This window comes from Podarcis bocagei, assembly GCF_964188305.1.
Source record: "Podarcis bocagei genome assembly, chromosome: 5".
Taxonomy (NCBI): Eukaryota; Metazoa; Chordata; class Lepidosauria; order Squamata; family Lacertidae; genus Podarcis; species Podarcis bocagei.
Window position 1 is genome coordinate 96,400,493 of NC_138129.1, and position 14,787 is coordinate 96,415,279.

The following is a 14,787-nucleotide window of genomic DNA, read 5'->3' on the forward strand; positions in this document are numbered from 1 at the left end:
TTCAGTTTGTATTGTTTCGCTCCGACCTCTATACCTTGCACCAGCTGGTCCTCCCTAATCATATTCAGCAATACCTCCAGAACAGAAATAAATAGCAAAGGGGATAAAGGGCACCCCTGTCGTGTCCCTTTTTCAATTCGAAGTTCCTTCGATACCACATTGTTCACTATCAGTTTAGCTTTTTGTTCTAAATAGATTGCTTCTAATCCATTTTCAAACCCCCGTCCCACTCCCATCCCTTTCAAGTTCTTCTTCATAAACATCCAAGAAATGTTGTCAAATGCTTTCTCCGCATCAATAAAGATTAAAGCAGCCCTTGTATTTCTAATTCGCAACAGCTCCAAAATATCAATGATGTTCCTGGTATTGTCCGACATGTGTCTACCAGGGAGAAAGCCTGCTTGGTCCTTGTGAATTACTTCATTTAATACATTTTTAAGTCTACTTGCTAAAATGTCTGCAAAAATTTTGTAATCCACATTCAGGAGTGAGATGGGACGGTAGTTCTTAAGCTGAGTCTTTTCCCTTTCTGACTTGGGAATCAATGTGATAAATGCTTCTTTCCACGTTTCCGGTGCCTTCCTCCCCTCCATGATCTGGTTACAAACCTCCAACAACGGTTGTATCAAGAAATCCATCAAAGTTTTGTAATATTTGGAGGTGAGTCCATCCGGGCCTGGAGATTTGCCCAGCTGCATGTTTTGGATGGCACCTTCAATTTCCTGTTGAGTTATTTTGCTGTTAAGAATTGATCTTTTATCTTGACTTATTTTAGGTAGTCCATTTGTTTCCAAAAATTGGTCCATTTCCGATTCTTTCTGAGGCCCCTGTGCGTAGAGCTCTTTGAAATATCTGTGGAAGCACTTTCTTATTTCTTCTGGTTTCTGAACTATTTTTCCTTGAATCTCCAGATTTGTAACCGTATTTAACTTTTGTCTTTTTTTCAGCTGCCAAGCCAGCAACTTTCCACATTTATTTGCTGATTCAAACGATCTCTGCTTCATTTGTTTGATTTTCCACTCAATCTCTTGATTGATCAGTTTCGAATATTGTGCTTGATGAAATTTGATCTCTCTTAGCACCTCTTTAGATTTCGGTTTGATTCTCAATTTTTTCTCTCCTTCACTTATTTTCTCTAAAAATTTTTCTTTTTTTCCATTCCAATATTTTCTTTTTATCGAATTCTGTTGAATCAGAAACCCTCTCATTACAGCTTTACTTGCATCCCAGATTGTTCTTTTCTCCACCGTAGTGTTCAAATTTATTTCAAAGTAGTCCTTTAGTGTTTTTTGGGCCTTCTTCACAATCTCTTGATCTCTTAACAAGGTGTCATTCATTCTCCATCTGAAGGATCCAGTTGGGAAAAGTCTCAGTTCCATTTTTATGGCATTGTGGTCGGAGCAGGTTTTTGGGCAGATTTCCACTTTTCTCGTTTTCGGAGCCAGCCCTCTAGATATCCAAATTTGGTCGATTCGTGTCCATGACAAGTGGGCCTCAGAAAAGAAAGTTCCTTCTTTACCCAAGGGGTTCCTTGTCCTCCAAATGTCAATCAAGTCCATATTGTCTGTCATTTCAAAGAAAGTTTTAGGGAGTCTGCCGTCTGTTGTTAAGTTTTGATTTTGGGATTTGTCCATATTTGTAGACACCACCCCATTCATATCTCCCATCACAATAATATTAGCATAGTCCAAATAGTCCATCATTGTCTCATGCAGCTTCTTGTAGAATTCTGATTTTCCATCATTTGGCGCGTAGATTCCTAATATCAAAATCTTTTCCCCTTGTGTTTGGATTTCAATTGCGAGGATTCTTCCATGATCATCTTTAAATAAAAATTTTGGCGACAGGTTCTCCTTTGCATAAATTACAACACCTCTTTTTTTAACTTTGTCTGATGAGATAAATTCTTGGCCAAGTCTTTTATTGATTAATACTTTCCTGTGGAGCCTAGTCACATGTGTTTCTTGCAAACATATTACATCCAATTGTTCTTTTTTTAGGATATGAAATATCCTTCTCCTTTTTTCCGGAGAATTCCCGCCATTTATGTTCCAACTAAGTAGCTGCAGAGACATCCTGTTCTATTTAAGATGTTCTTAAGATGGGGTGTCTTCCTTTTGTTCAGATCCCGAAGGTATAGGCGTTGGCCCACTTCCGGGCGGTGCTGGTGCTGGTAAAACTGGAAGCCAATCCGCTCCTTTTTGGAGATCTTCTCCGTGGTCGTGAAGGAACCTTTGGTTATCTTCAGGTGTTCTTATTTTAACCTTCCTTTCTTTGTAGGTGAAGGATAATCCCTGTGGAAACTCCCACCTATAGGGGATTGCGTTGTGTCTCAGCAATTTTGCTAATTCTGTATAGGTGGCTCTAAGGTCCAGCAGCTGCCTCGGGATATCTCTGTAAATTTCCACTCTTTTGTCTTGTATTTCAATTGCTTTTTTGAAGTGAAGGCCTAGGATCTTGTCTCTCTCTTCCTTTGTTCTTAAAATTATCAAGCAGTCTCTGGATCTGTCTTTCCTTACCAGTCTTCCCAATCTATATGCCGAGACAATCCTAAAATCCGTGTCTTCCTTTAAACCCCAGAACTTCGAGAATTCCTGTGTTAAGTATCCAATCAAGTCTCCTTGCTCGAGTTCTGGAATACCTCTCAATTTGATGTTGCTCTCACGATTTTTCAGTTCCACCATTGACAGATAGACTTGTTGTTCACCCACCTGTTTGTGCAGGGGCCTAACTTCTCCTTTTATTTCTTCAACCTCTTTTTGTAGGACTCCCACTTTCTGGATTGCTTCTCCAGCTAATTCTCGATTTTCCGCTGTTGCTCCTTGCAATTTCTCTATGGCTTGCGTGTGCTGGGAAACTTGGTCAGTCAGTTTTTGGATCGAGGAAGTTGCCTTATCTATCTTCACAGACTGATCGTCCACCTTCTGATTTAAACTTGATAGTTGCTCCAATATTTGTTTTAATAGTGTGTCTGACCCACCTGCTGCCATATCTTCCTCAGTGGACTTCTCAGTTATTTCCCCTTGTTCTCTATGAGACACCAGTACAGCTGGAACCGACGAACGGCGTCCTTGGGTCAATGTTGTTTGTACAAATTGTGCTGGTCTTCTTTCCTTTTCCTTTTCTTTTTCCTTAGCCTCTTTAGTTTCCTTTGCTTTAGACGCTCTTGTTCTCCCTGCACCACTCATTACACATCTGTCAATGTTCAAGGTCAAATTGTCTATTGTTCCATGGGAAAGACAAATTCAGGAGTAAACAGCCAGTGAGATGGAATTCAAAACAAAAGTCAGTTCCCAGGATTTTGTAATCCGAAAGCCCTGTAGGGGGAGTGCCACCCGATTTCAAAGACAAGGAAGGAAGTAATCCGCCATTAAAGTTCCAAATTGTTTCGAAACAGTAAATTCTTTAATCCAAAAGTCCCTTCATAAATTCAAGATCTCCCAAAGCACCTTTTATAAATCGACAAAGTTTCACGAAAGGTGCTTGTAACAGTATCCCAATCAGTCTTTTCTGCTCAAATGTAACAATTACTTTCTAGCACAGTTTGCAACTGTTTCCGCAGTTTGACACAGTCTCTCTCTCTGGCAGCCCGACAATCTGGCTCTTTAAAAATACAGCCCAAAGAAGAAAAAAGATAGGAGGAAAGTCACCATCTGCTGCTTCTTTTAGTCAATGTCCATTTCCACCTTCAGCTCAATAAAATAGGCAATTTTTATAGCACGAAAAAGTTTAAGCTTCCCAAAGTCCCGTTTCAAATGCTTCCGTTTCTAAAAGCTTTGCTTTGATCTTGTCAGCAATGTCGGAAGACGGACTTCCCTTTTCTCGTCTCCCGCTTTCAGCCAAATTAACCGAATTTCTTTGCCAAATTTTAAACCCCTTTACTCACGGGTATGTTGCTTGCAGTTTAGCGTTGATTTTGGGAAGAAGGATCAGCGCTCATCTGTAACAGCCGCGCGGCTTCGCTTCCGCGGAAAGAGCGATGAACTCACAGCACCGCTACCCCTCCTTCACTCCGGGTCTCCTTACGGGGTCCCTTCTGTGCTTTCGGAGCAGCTTCTGGTGCCCGCCGAGTCCCACGGCCACGGGCTCACTCTACCCGTGGTTTATCTTGATGGGTCGTCGCTATGCCGCAGCGAACGACCCTTTTCCGCGGAGCCCCTCTTCAGAGCCCGAAGAGGACCGCCATTACAGTTTCGCGCCGCCCCCGGAAGTCCAAAATCTTTCATTTTCTAAGCAAGCTTTTCTGATGAGCATTATTCTAGCAAATTAGACCTGAAGACATGCCAGGAACAACTTTACCTGCTTCCCTCTCTGCTGACTCATATCTAGAGAGATGGAATGGTGTCTGTTTGCTGCCTGCAATCCTGGTTTTGGCTTTGTTGCCTAGATTTCTGGGAGAGTCCCCAGAAGGCTTGCTTAATAACCCAGATGAATTTTAGTATTTATAGAATATTTTCAGAGTGTATGAAAAGCTTCACATACATTATCTTATGGAAATCCTTACAGCAACCAGATAGGTCAATATTATTGTGTCTAATCTTGCAAGGGAGGGCTGAGCTTGCCTAATGATACCCCATTCATCACAACTGCAAGAGTCAAAACATCTCCTAGGCAACACCAGCACAATAATAATAATGATAATAATAATAATAGGTAAAGGTAAAGGGATCCCTGACCATTAGGTCCAGTCACGGACGACTCTGGGGTTGCGGCGCTCATCTCACTTTATTGGCCGAGGGAGCCGGCGTGCAGCTTCCAGGTCATGTGGCCAGCATGACTAAGCCGCTTCTGGCGAACCAGAGCAGTGCACGGAAACGCCGTTTACCTTCCCACCGGAGCGGTACCTACTTATCTACTTGCACTTGATGTGCTTTTGAACTGCTAGGTTGGCAGGAGCAGGGACCGAGCAACGGGAGCTCACCTCGTCACGGGGATTCGAACCGCCAACCTTCTGATCAGCAAGTCCTAGGCACTGTGGTTTAACCCACAGCGCCACCCGCGTCCCTTTTAATAATAATAATAATAATAATAATAATAATAATAATAATAATAATAATAATAATTTATTATTTGTACCCCACCCATCTGGCTGCGTCTCCTCAGCCACTCTGGGCGGCTTCCAACAAAGATTAAAAATACATTAAAATGTCACACATTAATAATTTCCCTGAACAGAGCTGCCTTCAGGTGTCTTCGAAATGTCAGGTAGTCGTTTATCTCTTTGACATCTGAAGGGAGGGCGTTCCACAGGGCGGGTGCCACTAGCAAGAAGGCCCTCTGCCTGGTTCCCTGTAGAACCAGGTGGAACAGGTGGGGCTGAGGCACTAAAACAAACCGGGCCACAAAAACCTCCTTCAGTATTTGGCCATGTCATGATCTACATCTATACCACAAATAAATAAAAATGTGTGTTCCTCCTCCAGCAACCTTGTGAGGGAAACATTACTGTTCACTTACTGTGTGGGTAGCTGAGACAGAGATATCACTAGATGTGCCCTATCATGGTGCTCTCTGTCATTGCCACACAGCTTTTCTGTCATGGCATGGGCTTCCTTCCCGCCTGGTGGGGTGACTTTATGAAGCGGATGAGATTCAGTGGGATCAGCAATACCTGACTATGTAGCAGGAGAATGTGCTCAGCTTTGCAGCCAGGCCTGTGGCTTCTCCTTCCAGCTTGAAAATGTTCAGCAGCTTCCTTTCCGCCTGCCTTGCCGCTTCTGCATCAGTCAAGGGGAGGGTATCACGAGAGATGTGGTCTGGAGCCATGTGGATGAGCAGGTTGACCATCCACTTGCTCAGAGCATTGTGGAAGTCATTCAGCTGTAGGAAGTTTAGAGCAAGGTGGATTCAAGCTATACCACAAAGTCACAGCATGAACACTAGGGCTGAAATCCTGGGTCCGCTTGCTTGAACAAGTCCCAGGGACTTACTTCTTTTCTCTGTACATCTGTACACATGTACAAGACAGACATCATATAGGAAGAAGAAAGGGGGAGCTTTTCAGATCCAAGACCTATCATTATCCTTAGCCTGCAACAAGACCCACTTTTTATGTTGTTGTTTTTTAGCTTTGCTATAGAAATCTGCATCTCTCCAATTCTGCATCAGCTGCAAACTGACCATTTCAACTGCTCTCAATACAGACACGCAGCAGAACTGCTGGCCTTCAAAAAAGGCTGCCTCTTCTCTCTCTGCCTGACTTACTTCTTTGGAATTGGCTGCTTCTAATCAAGACACACGCTCGGAAGAGTGACACATGCAGAAACACAAGGTGGGCCTCCTCTGAGCACAGGTAATTATTACCTTACACATAAAAAGGCTTACATTTAGAGTGTTTTAAGAGTGAAGTTTGCCTTCCATTTTAGTTTGAAACAAGTGTGCCTCTGCTGTTAGAAGTTGGAGAAACACCAGGACACCTACTTCATGGCTGAGCTGATCATTTTCTTTCTCGGAACCACTAGTGGTTGTCAGGATCCACTGCTGAATCTTCTTGAACACATCCTCAGGTATCAACCTTAAAGGAAACAATTAAGTCAACAACAATAACAACATCATAACCAATTAGATCAGGACCAGACACTACCTTAGACTCTTAACTTCCAAATCATTATTAAAATGGGCTCAAAGAACCCCCAAATTCTGAGCTGAGAATAAAATTCCACACACTGGTCAAGCTGAAAGTATAATTTCAATTTCAAAGGATGCGACACTGATCTGGCAAGGGTTGCTGAATGCTCTTCCTCATAACGGTCTTCTCAGAATCACATCTTCCAGACTTTATTGCATTCATGAGAGAAAAGACATGGAGCTCTTCTGTCTTTTCTTTCATGGTAAGAAAACAAGAGATGAGCCAAGATTACAGAGGAAATCATTTTTGGCAATGACAATACTTGTCTTCACCAGTTGCCATCTGTCTGACTGGTTCAATATTATGGGGATTGATGACAATTTTTTTGCTGGACCCCAGCAATCCAAAGATGCCTTGTTGCTCTCTCTCATACAAGCCAAGACATGGACAAAGGACTTTTAAAATTGCATGGTGTAACATAGGTTTTTGCTGTTTATTTGTCCTATTGACTGCTCTCGGGCCCTTGACATATGCAACAGAATGAGGTGGGAATGAGGTTGTGGAGAGCTGAGCGATGGAGCAGACATTTCCATCTGAGCCTAGTAGAAATTTGACACTGCATAAAAACGAATCCTCTTGCAAACAGAAAGCAAAGGTGTCGGGGACAGAGGTTCTTGCATGTGTCCACCAGACTTGTGACACAGCCAAAGCAGGAGGGTGTGTTGGGGCAGAGCTGTGGCAGAGTAGGGCAGAATGGCAGTGAGGGCAGGGCTGAGCAGCTGGACCAATTCCCCTCCAGGTAAGGTGTAGCAATGGCATCAGGAGGGAGGCTCCACACAGCTGACCCATACTGATCCATTAGTGAGCCAAAGGGCTCTTAAGTCCAAGCCTCAGTGTGACCAGCAGCAAAGGCTCCTTTGGATTACCAGCAGAGCTGCAAGGAAAGGGAGAGCTCCATCTACCCCCCTCTCACTGTTCATGCCGGAGGGAGGGGTTAAAAAGCCCCTGCCAGCTTTTTGATTGGGGCAGGAAGAGGTCAGTGGTGGGTGCCAATATTGCTGCACTTTAAACTCTTGCTGAATTCAAAATTCTGTTAAAATTATTAGTTAACAGTTATTCAAATGTGTCTCCACCCAACCATCTGATCTCAACTGCTGACTCAGAAGTGAAGGGCTCTATCATCTGAAAGTTTCTATGAAAAGATTATTATCTGTCCAGATACAAGTGCTCTACAGAAGCAAAGCAAACAGCTTTGAAAATCATCTTATCTTACAAGCTATGAAATGCTCTAAGCCTTCGGTCCTCTACAGCGTCGCCAGAACCAATGAAGCTCAAGAGATCGTCTATCTGGGCTATCCATTCAGAAACTGTCTGGAAAAATTTTATCCACTCCGTTTCATGCATAGAACCCTTTTGCTTGTTGGCAAGCAGCTTGAAGCTCCAGTCTTCCAAGCTGTTGATCAAAGACGTTAAAATTCTAGCAGATCCTGGAGAGAACATAAAAATGTAAAATAACAAGAAATGATGTAGGAAGGCAATTCAAGTTAAACATAAACCTAAGAGGTGGAAACACCATGCTAAGGCAATGGTTTCGCCAGTGCAAGCAAGCGTTTCTGCTTGCCCCACAGAACGATGCTGTTATACAAATCTACAGTGAAACCACAGTTGGAGTACTGCTTACAGTTCTGGTCGGCTCATCTTAAAAAGGAAAAGGATCAGAAAAAGGTGGGCAAAATGATCGAAGGGATAGAATGACTGCCCTACGAAGAAAGGCTGCAGCCTTTGGAACCTTTTAGTTTAGAGCGAGCACCCCCAAACTCGGCCCTCCAGATGTTTTGGGACTACAACTCCCATCATCCCTAGCTAACAGGACCAGTGGTCAGGGATGATGGGAACTGTAGTCCCAAAACTACTGGAGGGCCGAGTTTGGGGATGCCTGGTTTAGAGAAATGCCAAGTGAGAAGCAACATGATAGAAGTTTATAAAACAATGCGTGGCATCGAGAAAATGGAGAGAGGAAGTTTTTTCTCCCTCTCTCTCTTGTAACTTTAGAACTTGCGGCCATTCAATGAAACTGAACGTTGGAAGATTCGGGACAGGCAAAAGGAAGGACTTATTCGCACAGTGCACAAACTATGGAACTTGCTCCCCAGGAGGCAGTGATGGAGGGCTATCAGTGGCTACCAGCCGTGAAGACTATGCTCTACCTCCAAGTTGGAGGCAGCCGTTCTTCCAAATACCAGTTGCCGGGAACCGCAGAACGGGAGAGGGGCCCTTGTGTTCATGATCTGCTTGTTTCCCATGGGCATCTAGTTGGCCACTGTGAGAGCAGGAGGCTGTGCTAGGAGGGCGACTGGCCTGATCCAGCACGCTCTTCTTATGTTCTTATGAATCGTATCAGGAAAAGGTTCTTAATTTCCTTTGCCAGAGGTGCTCCAGAAAATCTTTTGGGGAAAACCCAGCTGTTTCTCACCGTTATCTCCGCAAATCCTTACACGGTACTGCTCACAGAGAAGAGTGGACTGCTTGTTGATTCTCTCCAGCATTTTCAACTCAACAGGCATCCTTCCCTTGAGAGTCTTGTGACGCCCATGCACAACAAGTCCCAGCTCCACCCATTGCTTCTGTAGATTAGTAGTCACCGTGAGGGGCTCTTGTCTCAGAAGGAGGATTTCTCCACCAAACTGCGCCAACTCCTCATTCAACATCTAGCAGGAGAAGGGACAAATGCCATAATTTCCTGAAACCTTTCTCAGGGACTGTATGCTCAGTTCAAGTCCACGCAACAAGGTGAGCTCCCGTTGCTCTGTCCCAGCTCCTGCCAACCTAGCAGTCTGAAAGCACACCAGTGCAAGTAGATAAATAGGTACCGCTGCGGCAGGAAGCTAAATGGCATTTCCGTGCGCTCTGGCACTCGTCACGGTGTCCCGTTGCGCCAGAAGCAGTTTAGTCATGTTGGCCACATGACCCGGAAAGCCTAACGATTTTAGGACCAAACAAGATGTGAAATCGTGGGCACTGGAAGGGTACCACTGTTTATTTATAACTTACAGAAAGTCAACCCTTGCTCCTTCTGGAGGCTCCAAATTTGATTGAAGTAATGAGTGATGTGGGGATACTCAACCTTTTCCCCGTGACTTGCTCTGCCCTCCCCTATGCTGCTTTTCTCCACACAGAAGAAAAAAAATAACACATAACTGGTGTCGTTTCACACAAACTGGAGAGGAGTGAAGAAGCAGAGGTAATTTTGGTGAAAACACACACACACATAAACAAATCCGAGGAGAAGCATGAAATTCAACATGAAGACTGCTGCTTTCCTTGAATTCAGAGCCCTGCCCTACAGCTGAAGTAAGCAAAGTAATTTCACACTCTTCCTATGCCATATCAAGCTTGCCCTATACTGGCTGCAGTGATAATATGAGTCAATGAATGCATTGATAAACATTAGCAGAAGCAGTCCTAATTAGGGACTGAATGGCTGCACAAGCCACTTTTAGCTTCCTAAGGCAGAAAAACATTTAAGGACAATAAATAAAGTGATGCATGATCGGCTGCCTACAAACAAGCATATTACCTGCAGGGAAGACATCTAAATACCCAATACATAATAATATTTAATACCGTGTTCGTTGTGATTGGTACTGGAAACCCCTTACCTTTTCCCAGACCTTCAGATCCACAAGGATTTGATCCAATAAAGAGGCGCCTTTTGCAAAAGTGTAAGTTCCTTTTCCACTGGGAAGTCAAAGAGAGGAGGTGGGAATTATATAGCAAAGAATACACACTCTTGTCCAGGGTATCTAAAATCGGAATAAACTCCTGCTGTGTGCATACCTTGCTTGAGACACAAAGAAAGAAACTGAAGCACCTTCAAGAGCCTATTGTTTGGAACTTACTCTGAATGGGTTTATCACTGTGGCTTTGCTTAATTCATGGATGCCGCAAAGGGTCACCATCCCTAGCTTAATGCATCGCTTGGTCAGTCTAAGGATTTGACAGATGAACTTTAATATTCATTTATGGCCTTTGCAATGCAGTACCTATCAGCAATTAGGAGAGCACAAGAAATAGTTCAGAGAGAGTTTGAATTTAGGGAGAAGCAACTTGTCTATGAAGCAACTTGTGTGAATATATTCTCTGAGAAATACAGGCAGGTTTGGTGGATTCGCTGCCTGTTGCACGGTTATCTGTTTGCTTCTAATAGGTTCTGCTTCTATAACTGTAAATAAACCAGGTATTTCAAAGATAGCTAAGGAGTAACCCTTGCACAAATTTCAGGATTGACAAGATAGATCAGCTATATGTTAAATCAGTGTTAGCTCAGTGCTGATGGCAACCTGATGTTTAAATCAAGTACACATAGCGGCACCCTTAAAAAATTAACCTCCTTTTTTTTTAAGGAATCAGAGGAAGCTGAGCTGATAAAAAGACAGTTGGAAAAATATATGTTAACAAAGCTATATTTGACGGATGAAAGTACATTATGTTTGACATGATTGAGAATTGTGGACTCAGGGACAAAGAATTATGAAGCGTTAAAATCGAGATGTGGAAAATATGGAAACAACGAGGAGAAGCAGGACTAAGATGTGGAGATATGCTTCAGAGATCCAGACCATGTGGAGCTCTGAAAAATTAATACATATAATTTGGACCATAATTTGGTCTTTTTTATTTTAGTTTTTTATTTTAATTGGAGTAATATGATTGGATATATTAAATGGATGTTTTTAACTGGACAATCAATAAAAATGATTTTAAAAAATAAAAAAAATGATCTTTGACCATGTACTGCTCCAGTGAATGTGGAAGGCAGCACAGAGGCCCCCCAATAATAAAGGATCATTCCTCGAGACTCACAGAACATGATTCTGGAAGTAACTGAGCCAACCAGCCAAACCATTCTGAATACTCCTAGCCCTGTCCCTACTGGTTTCTTCGACTTGTTCCACTTCTGTGTCAATTTGGCTCACGCGTTCCCGAAACTCCTGTGTCAGCTCCTGCAGAGTGGAAAGATCAGTCGCATCCTGAAAGAGAAGAGAAAAAGAGAAAAATGGGATTGGGGGGTAGAGAAAGAATCCATAAGAAAAATAGATTTTAAAAAAGCCATAAAGATCAAAATAATCATAAAAGCCTGCTTACAGCAGACATTTAAATTGCTAAGCAAATAATACTATGCATATTTCCACAGTAAGGTAAAGGGACCCCTGACCATTAGGTCCAGTCGTGGCCGACTCTGGGGTTGCAGTGCTCATCTTGCTTTATTGGCCGAGGGAGCCGGCGTACAGCTTCCGGGTCATGTGGCCAGCATGACTAAGCCGCTTCTGGTGAAACGCTGTCTACCTTCCCACCGGAGCGGTCCCTATTTATCTACTTGCACTTTGACGTGCTTTCGAACTGCTAGGTTGGCAGGAGCAGGGACTGAGCAACGGGAGCTCACCCCGTCGTGGGGATTCGAATCACCAACCTTCTGATCAGCAAGTGGTTTAACCCACAGCGCCACCCACATCCCTATTTCCACAGTACACACAGCTAAAATCTTACAAGTGCAACACTGACATTCAAACATGCATCGCTGGACATATTTAGACTGAGACATAGGCTTTTAAACATATGAAGCACTAGACACACTGCTGCCAGTCAACACTACCAGCTTTTTAGCCATTTTGCCAGCCTGGGCCCAACTAACATGGAGTGTCATAAAACTGTTCTAAATATACAGTCGTCCCCAGCTCCCTGCCCCATTTTTCCATGAGTACTCGAGCAGAGATGCAATCCAGAAAAACAGACTGTGCAATGGAGACACATATGCCCAGAAACAATATTGTTGCTGTTGTTGTATTTGTATGCCGTCCTTCATTCAAAGATCACAAAGCAGAAAAATACAACACGAGAACACAAACTACATTGGAAAACAAAAGCAAATCAATAATCCCCCCTCCCACAAACACATTTTAAGGGCCATAAAATGTTTAATCAGCCAAAAGCCTGGTTACGGAGAAACATTTTCAGCTGGTGCCTCCCTGGGGAGAGCATTCTACAAATGGGGAGCCACCACAGAGAAGGCCTGTTTTCATATTGCCACGCTCCAAGCCTCTCATGGAGGAGTCACATGAAGAAGGGCCTCAGATTATGATCAGAGGGTCCAGGCCAGCTCATATGGGAAGAGGCAGTCTGTGAGGTATCATGGTCCTGACCATTTAAGGCCCCAAACTAAGGACCAAGGGACTCGTTTATCCGGCTTGTGGCAACCCCCACTGCCGCTGCCCGCTCTCACCGGAGCTGCGCTGAGCGGCTGCCCGCTTCCAGGTCAGAGGAGCACCAGAAATAGCTTGTGCGCATGCCCAAGCATTATTTGTGCATGTGCAAGTGTTATTCGTGCATGTGCAAGCGTTATTTGTGCATGCGCAAGCGTTATTTCCGGTGCACATCCGGGTCGGAGGAGGCCCGTGCACATGCGAACAAGCTATTTCCGGTGCTCCTCCGACCTGGAAGTGCGTGGAAATAGCGTGTGCACACGCGTATGGGCACGCGCTCCCCCACCCTCCGGCCCGCCACGTGATCGGCGCTGGAGACACCGGCCTGAGGCACGGTAGGTTTGCTGATCCCTGATTTAAGGCTTTATAGGTCAAAACTAGCACTCCGAATTGGGTCCAGAGACTAATGGGCAGCCAGTGCAGTCATGCCAGAATCGGTATAGTATGCTCAAACCATCTTGCCCCGGTGAGCAACCTGTCCACTAAATTTTGCACCAGCTGAGGTTCCTGAACTGTCTTCAGAGGCAGCCCTATGTGTAACACATTGCAGTAATCTAACCTAGAGGTTGGCAAAGCACAGGTGACAGAGATTAGGCTATCCTTGTCTAGATAGGGGCACGGCTGAGTCAGCAGCTGAAGCTGATAGAAAGTACTCGAGCCTCAAGCGACAGCAAAGGATCCAGGAGTACCAGCAAGCCACCTTTCACACACAGCCATTCTGGAACAAACGAACAAAACCAGCTGACATCCCTTTCCCAGTTAGGTGCTCTTAAGCAATTCTACCTGTGATGCCAACATCATAATGAAATGCCTCATGCCTTTGACCCAAGCCTTTTCACTGTCATACATTCTGCGAGCCAAGATCAGCTTGTTCTTTTCAATTACCTGAAATGGAACATAAGATGATTAAAAGGATGGAGCGTGCCCAATTAAGTTTGCACAGCACAGCTTAGACTTTTGAGGTGTTTCGTCAACAAAGCTGTAAAACTAAATTAAAAGCTGTTGATCGGTTCTCAGTTAATCTGAGCAGCATGTTTTAAGTGTTAAAAAACAACAACCACAGGTGGCAAATGTCCTCTTTGCAGCATTCTTCCTTCTTATAGAAGAAGGGATATTTCTTCTAACCTGACACCCGATACAACTCATGGATGCATCACAACCCAGCACTTGTTGAGTGGCAGACACCCTCTTAGAAGAGCGCTTCTCTTTGGAGAGAAGATGGGGAATGTCTTTTCAAGAGGACGCCTACTGGCATCACATGATAACATTGAGACAGCTGTTCAGTAGTCTACTTGTTTCGCAAAAAGACCTAAGGTGTGTTCCCTCAATACAGCTTTCTTCATCAAATGGCACTCAAGATTACAACATGGAGGAGGAGGGAATTGTGAATTTCACTGGCCAGGAAGGTGCATTGCAACAGCAGTAGAAGAGGGGCAAAACCATCATCGTTCTCTTCCCCACCCACCACAAAAATAAGAAGCAGTTTGCACTCTGCAAATTTGTACTTTCTAATTAGTTTGAAATTAAACTTAGTGCATTGTGCTATGCACCACATATGCACAGGGATGTTTTGAGTTCTGGTGGATGCCTACAATACCAAGGTACCAAAATATATTCCCCTGCCAGTGAAGATCCATTTCCAGAATTACAACTACAGTAACTATTTCAACACAATATTTATGTTTTTAGGGAGAATAATGGCTGGTTAATGCTCTCAAACGACAACAACAACTGCTGTGTTACATTCATATGGAAATCTTCCCATCAATTAAAATTAATACAAACAAACAACTTTAAGGCACAATCCCTTAATCCTTGAGTTTTTCAGGATTTGATGGAAGGCCCCTATACTAGCGTCTGTTGAGCTATGCCCACATTCTGCCAAAATGGGACAGTGGCAAGTCTCGGAAGGAGTGGGACTGTGTCAAACTCTGAAACTCCTTCAGATGTTGTTCTTGG

The 14,787-nt window shown here is 43.8% G+C and overlaps 1 protein-coding gene across 5 annotated transcripts in view; it reads right to left on the reverse strand.

The window, feature by feature from the left end:
* Positions 1-14,787, reverse strand: part of AXDND1 (axonemal dynein light chain domain containing 1) — a 44,615-nt gene that overhangs the window by 14,379 nt on the left and 15,449 nt on the right. For 4 of the 5 annotated variants that reach the window (XM_081194336.1, XM_081194340.1, XM_081194338.1 and 1 more), the window contains 7 exons: positions 13,612-13,713; positions 11,432-11,598; positions 10,228-10,306; positions 9,042-9,276; positions 7,842-8,055; positions 6,421-6,514; positions 5,612-5,820 (listed from right to left, as the gene is read on the reverse strand). In XM_081194336.1, coding sequence (XP_081050462.1) covers positions 5,612-5,820; positions 6,421-6,514; positions 7,842-8,055; positions 9,042-9,276; positions 10,228-10,306; positions 11,432-11,598; positions 13,612-13,713 — 1,100 coding nt within the window. The remainder of the gene's footprint in view (positions 1-5,611; positions 5,821-6,420; positions 6,515-7,841; positions 8,056-9,041; positions 9,277-10,227; positions 10,307-11,431; positions 11,599-13,611; positions 13,714-14,787) is intronic. The other variant, XM_081194337.1, reaches the window with a different exon arrangement.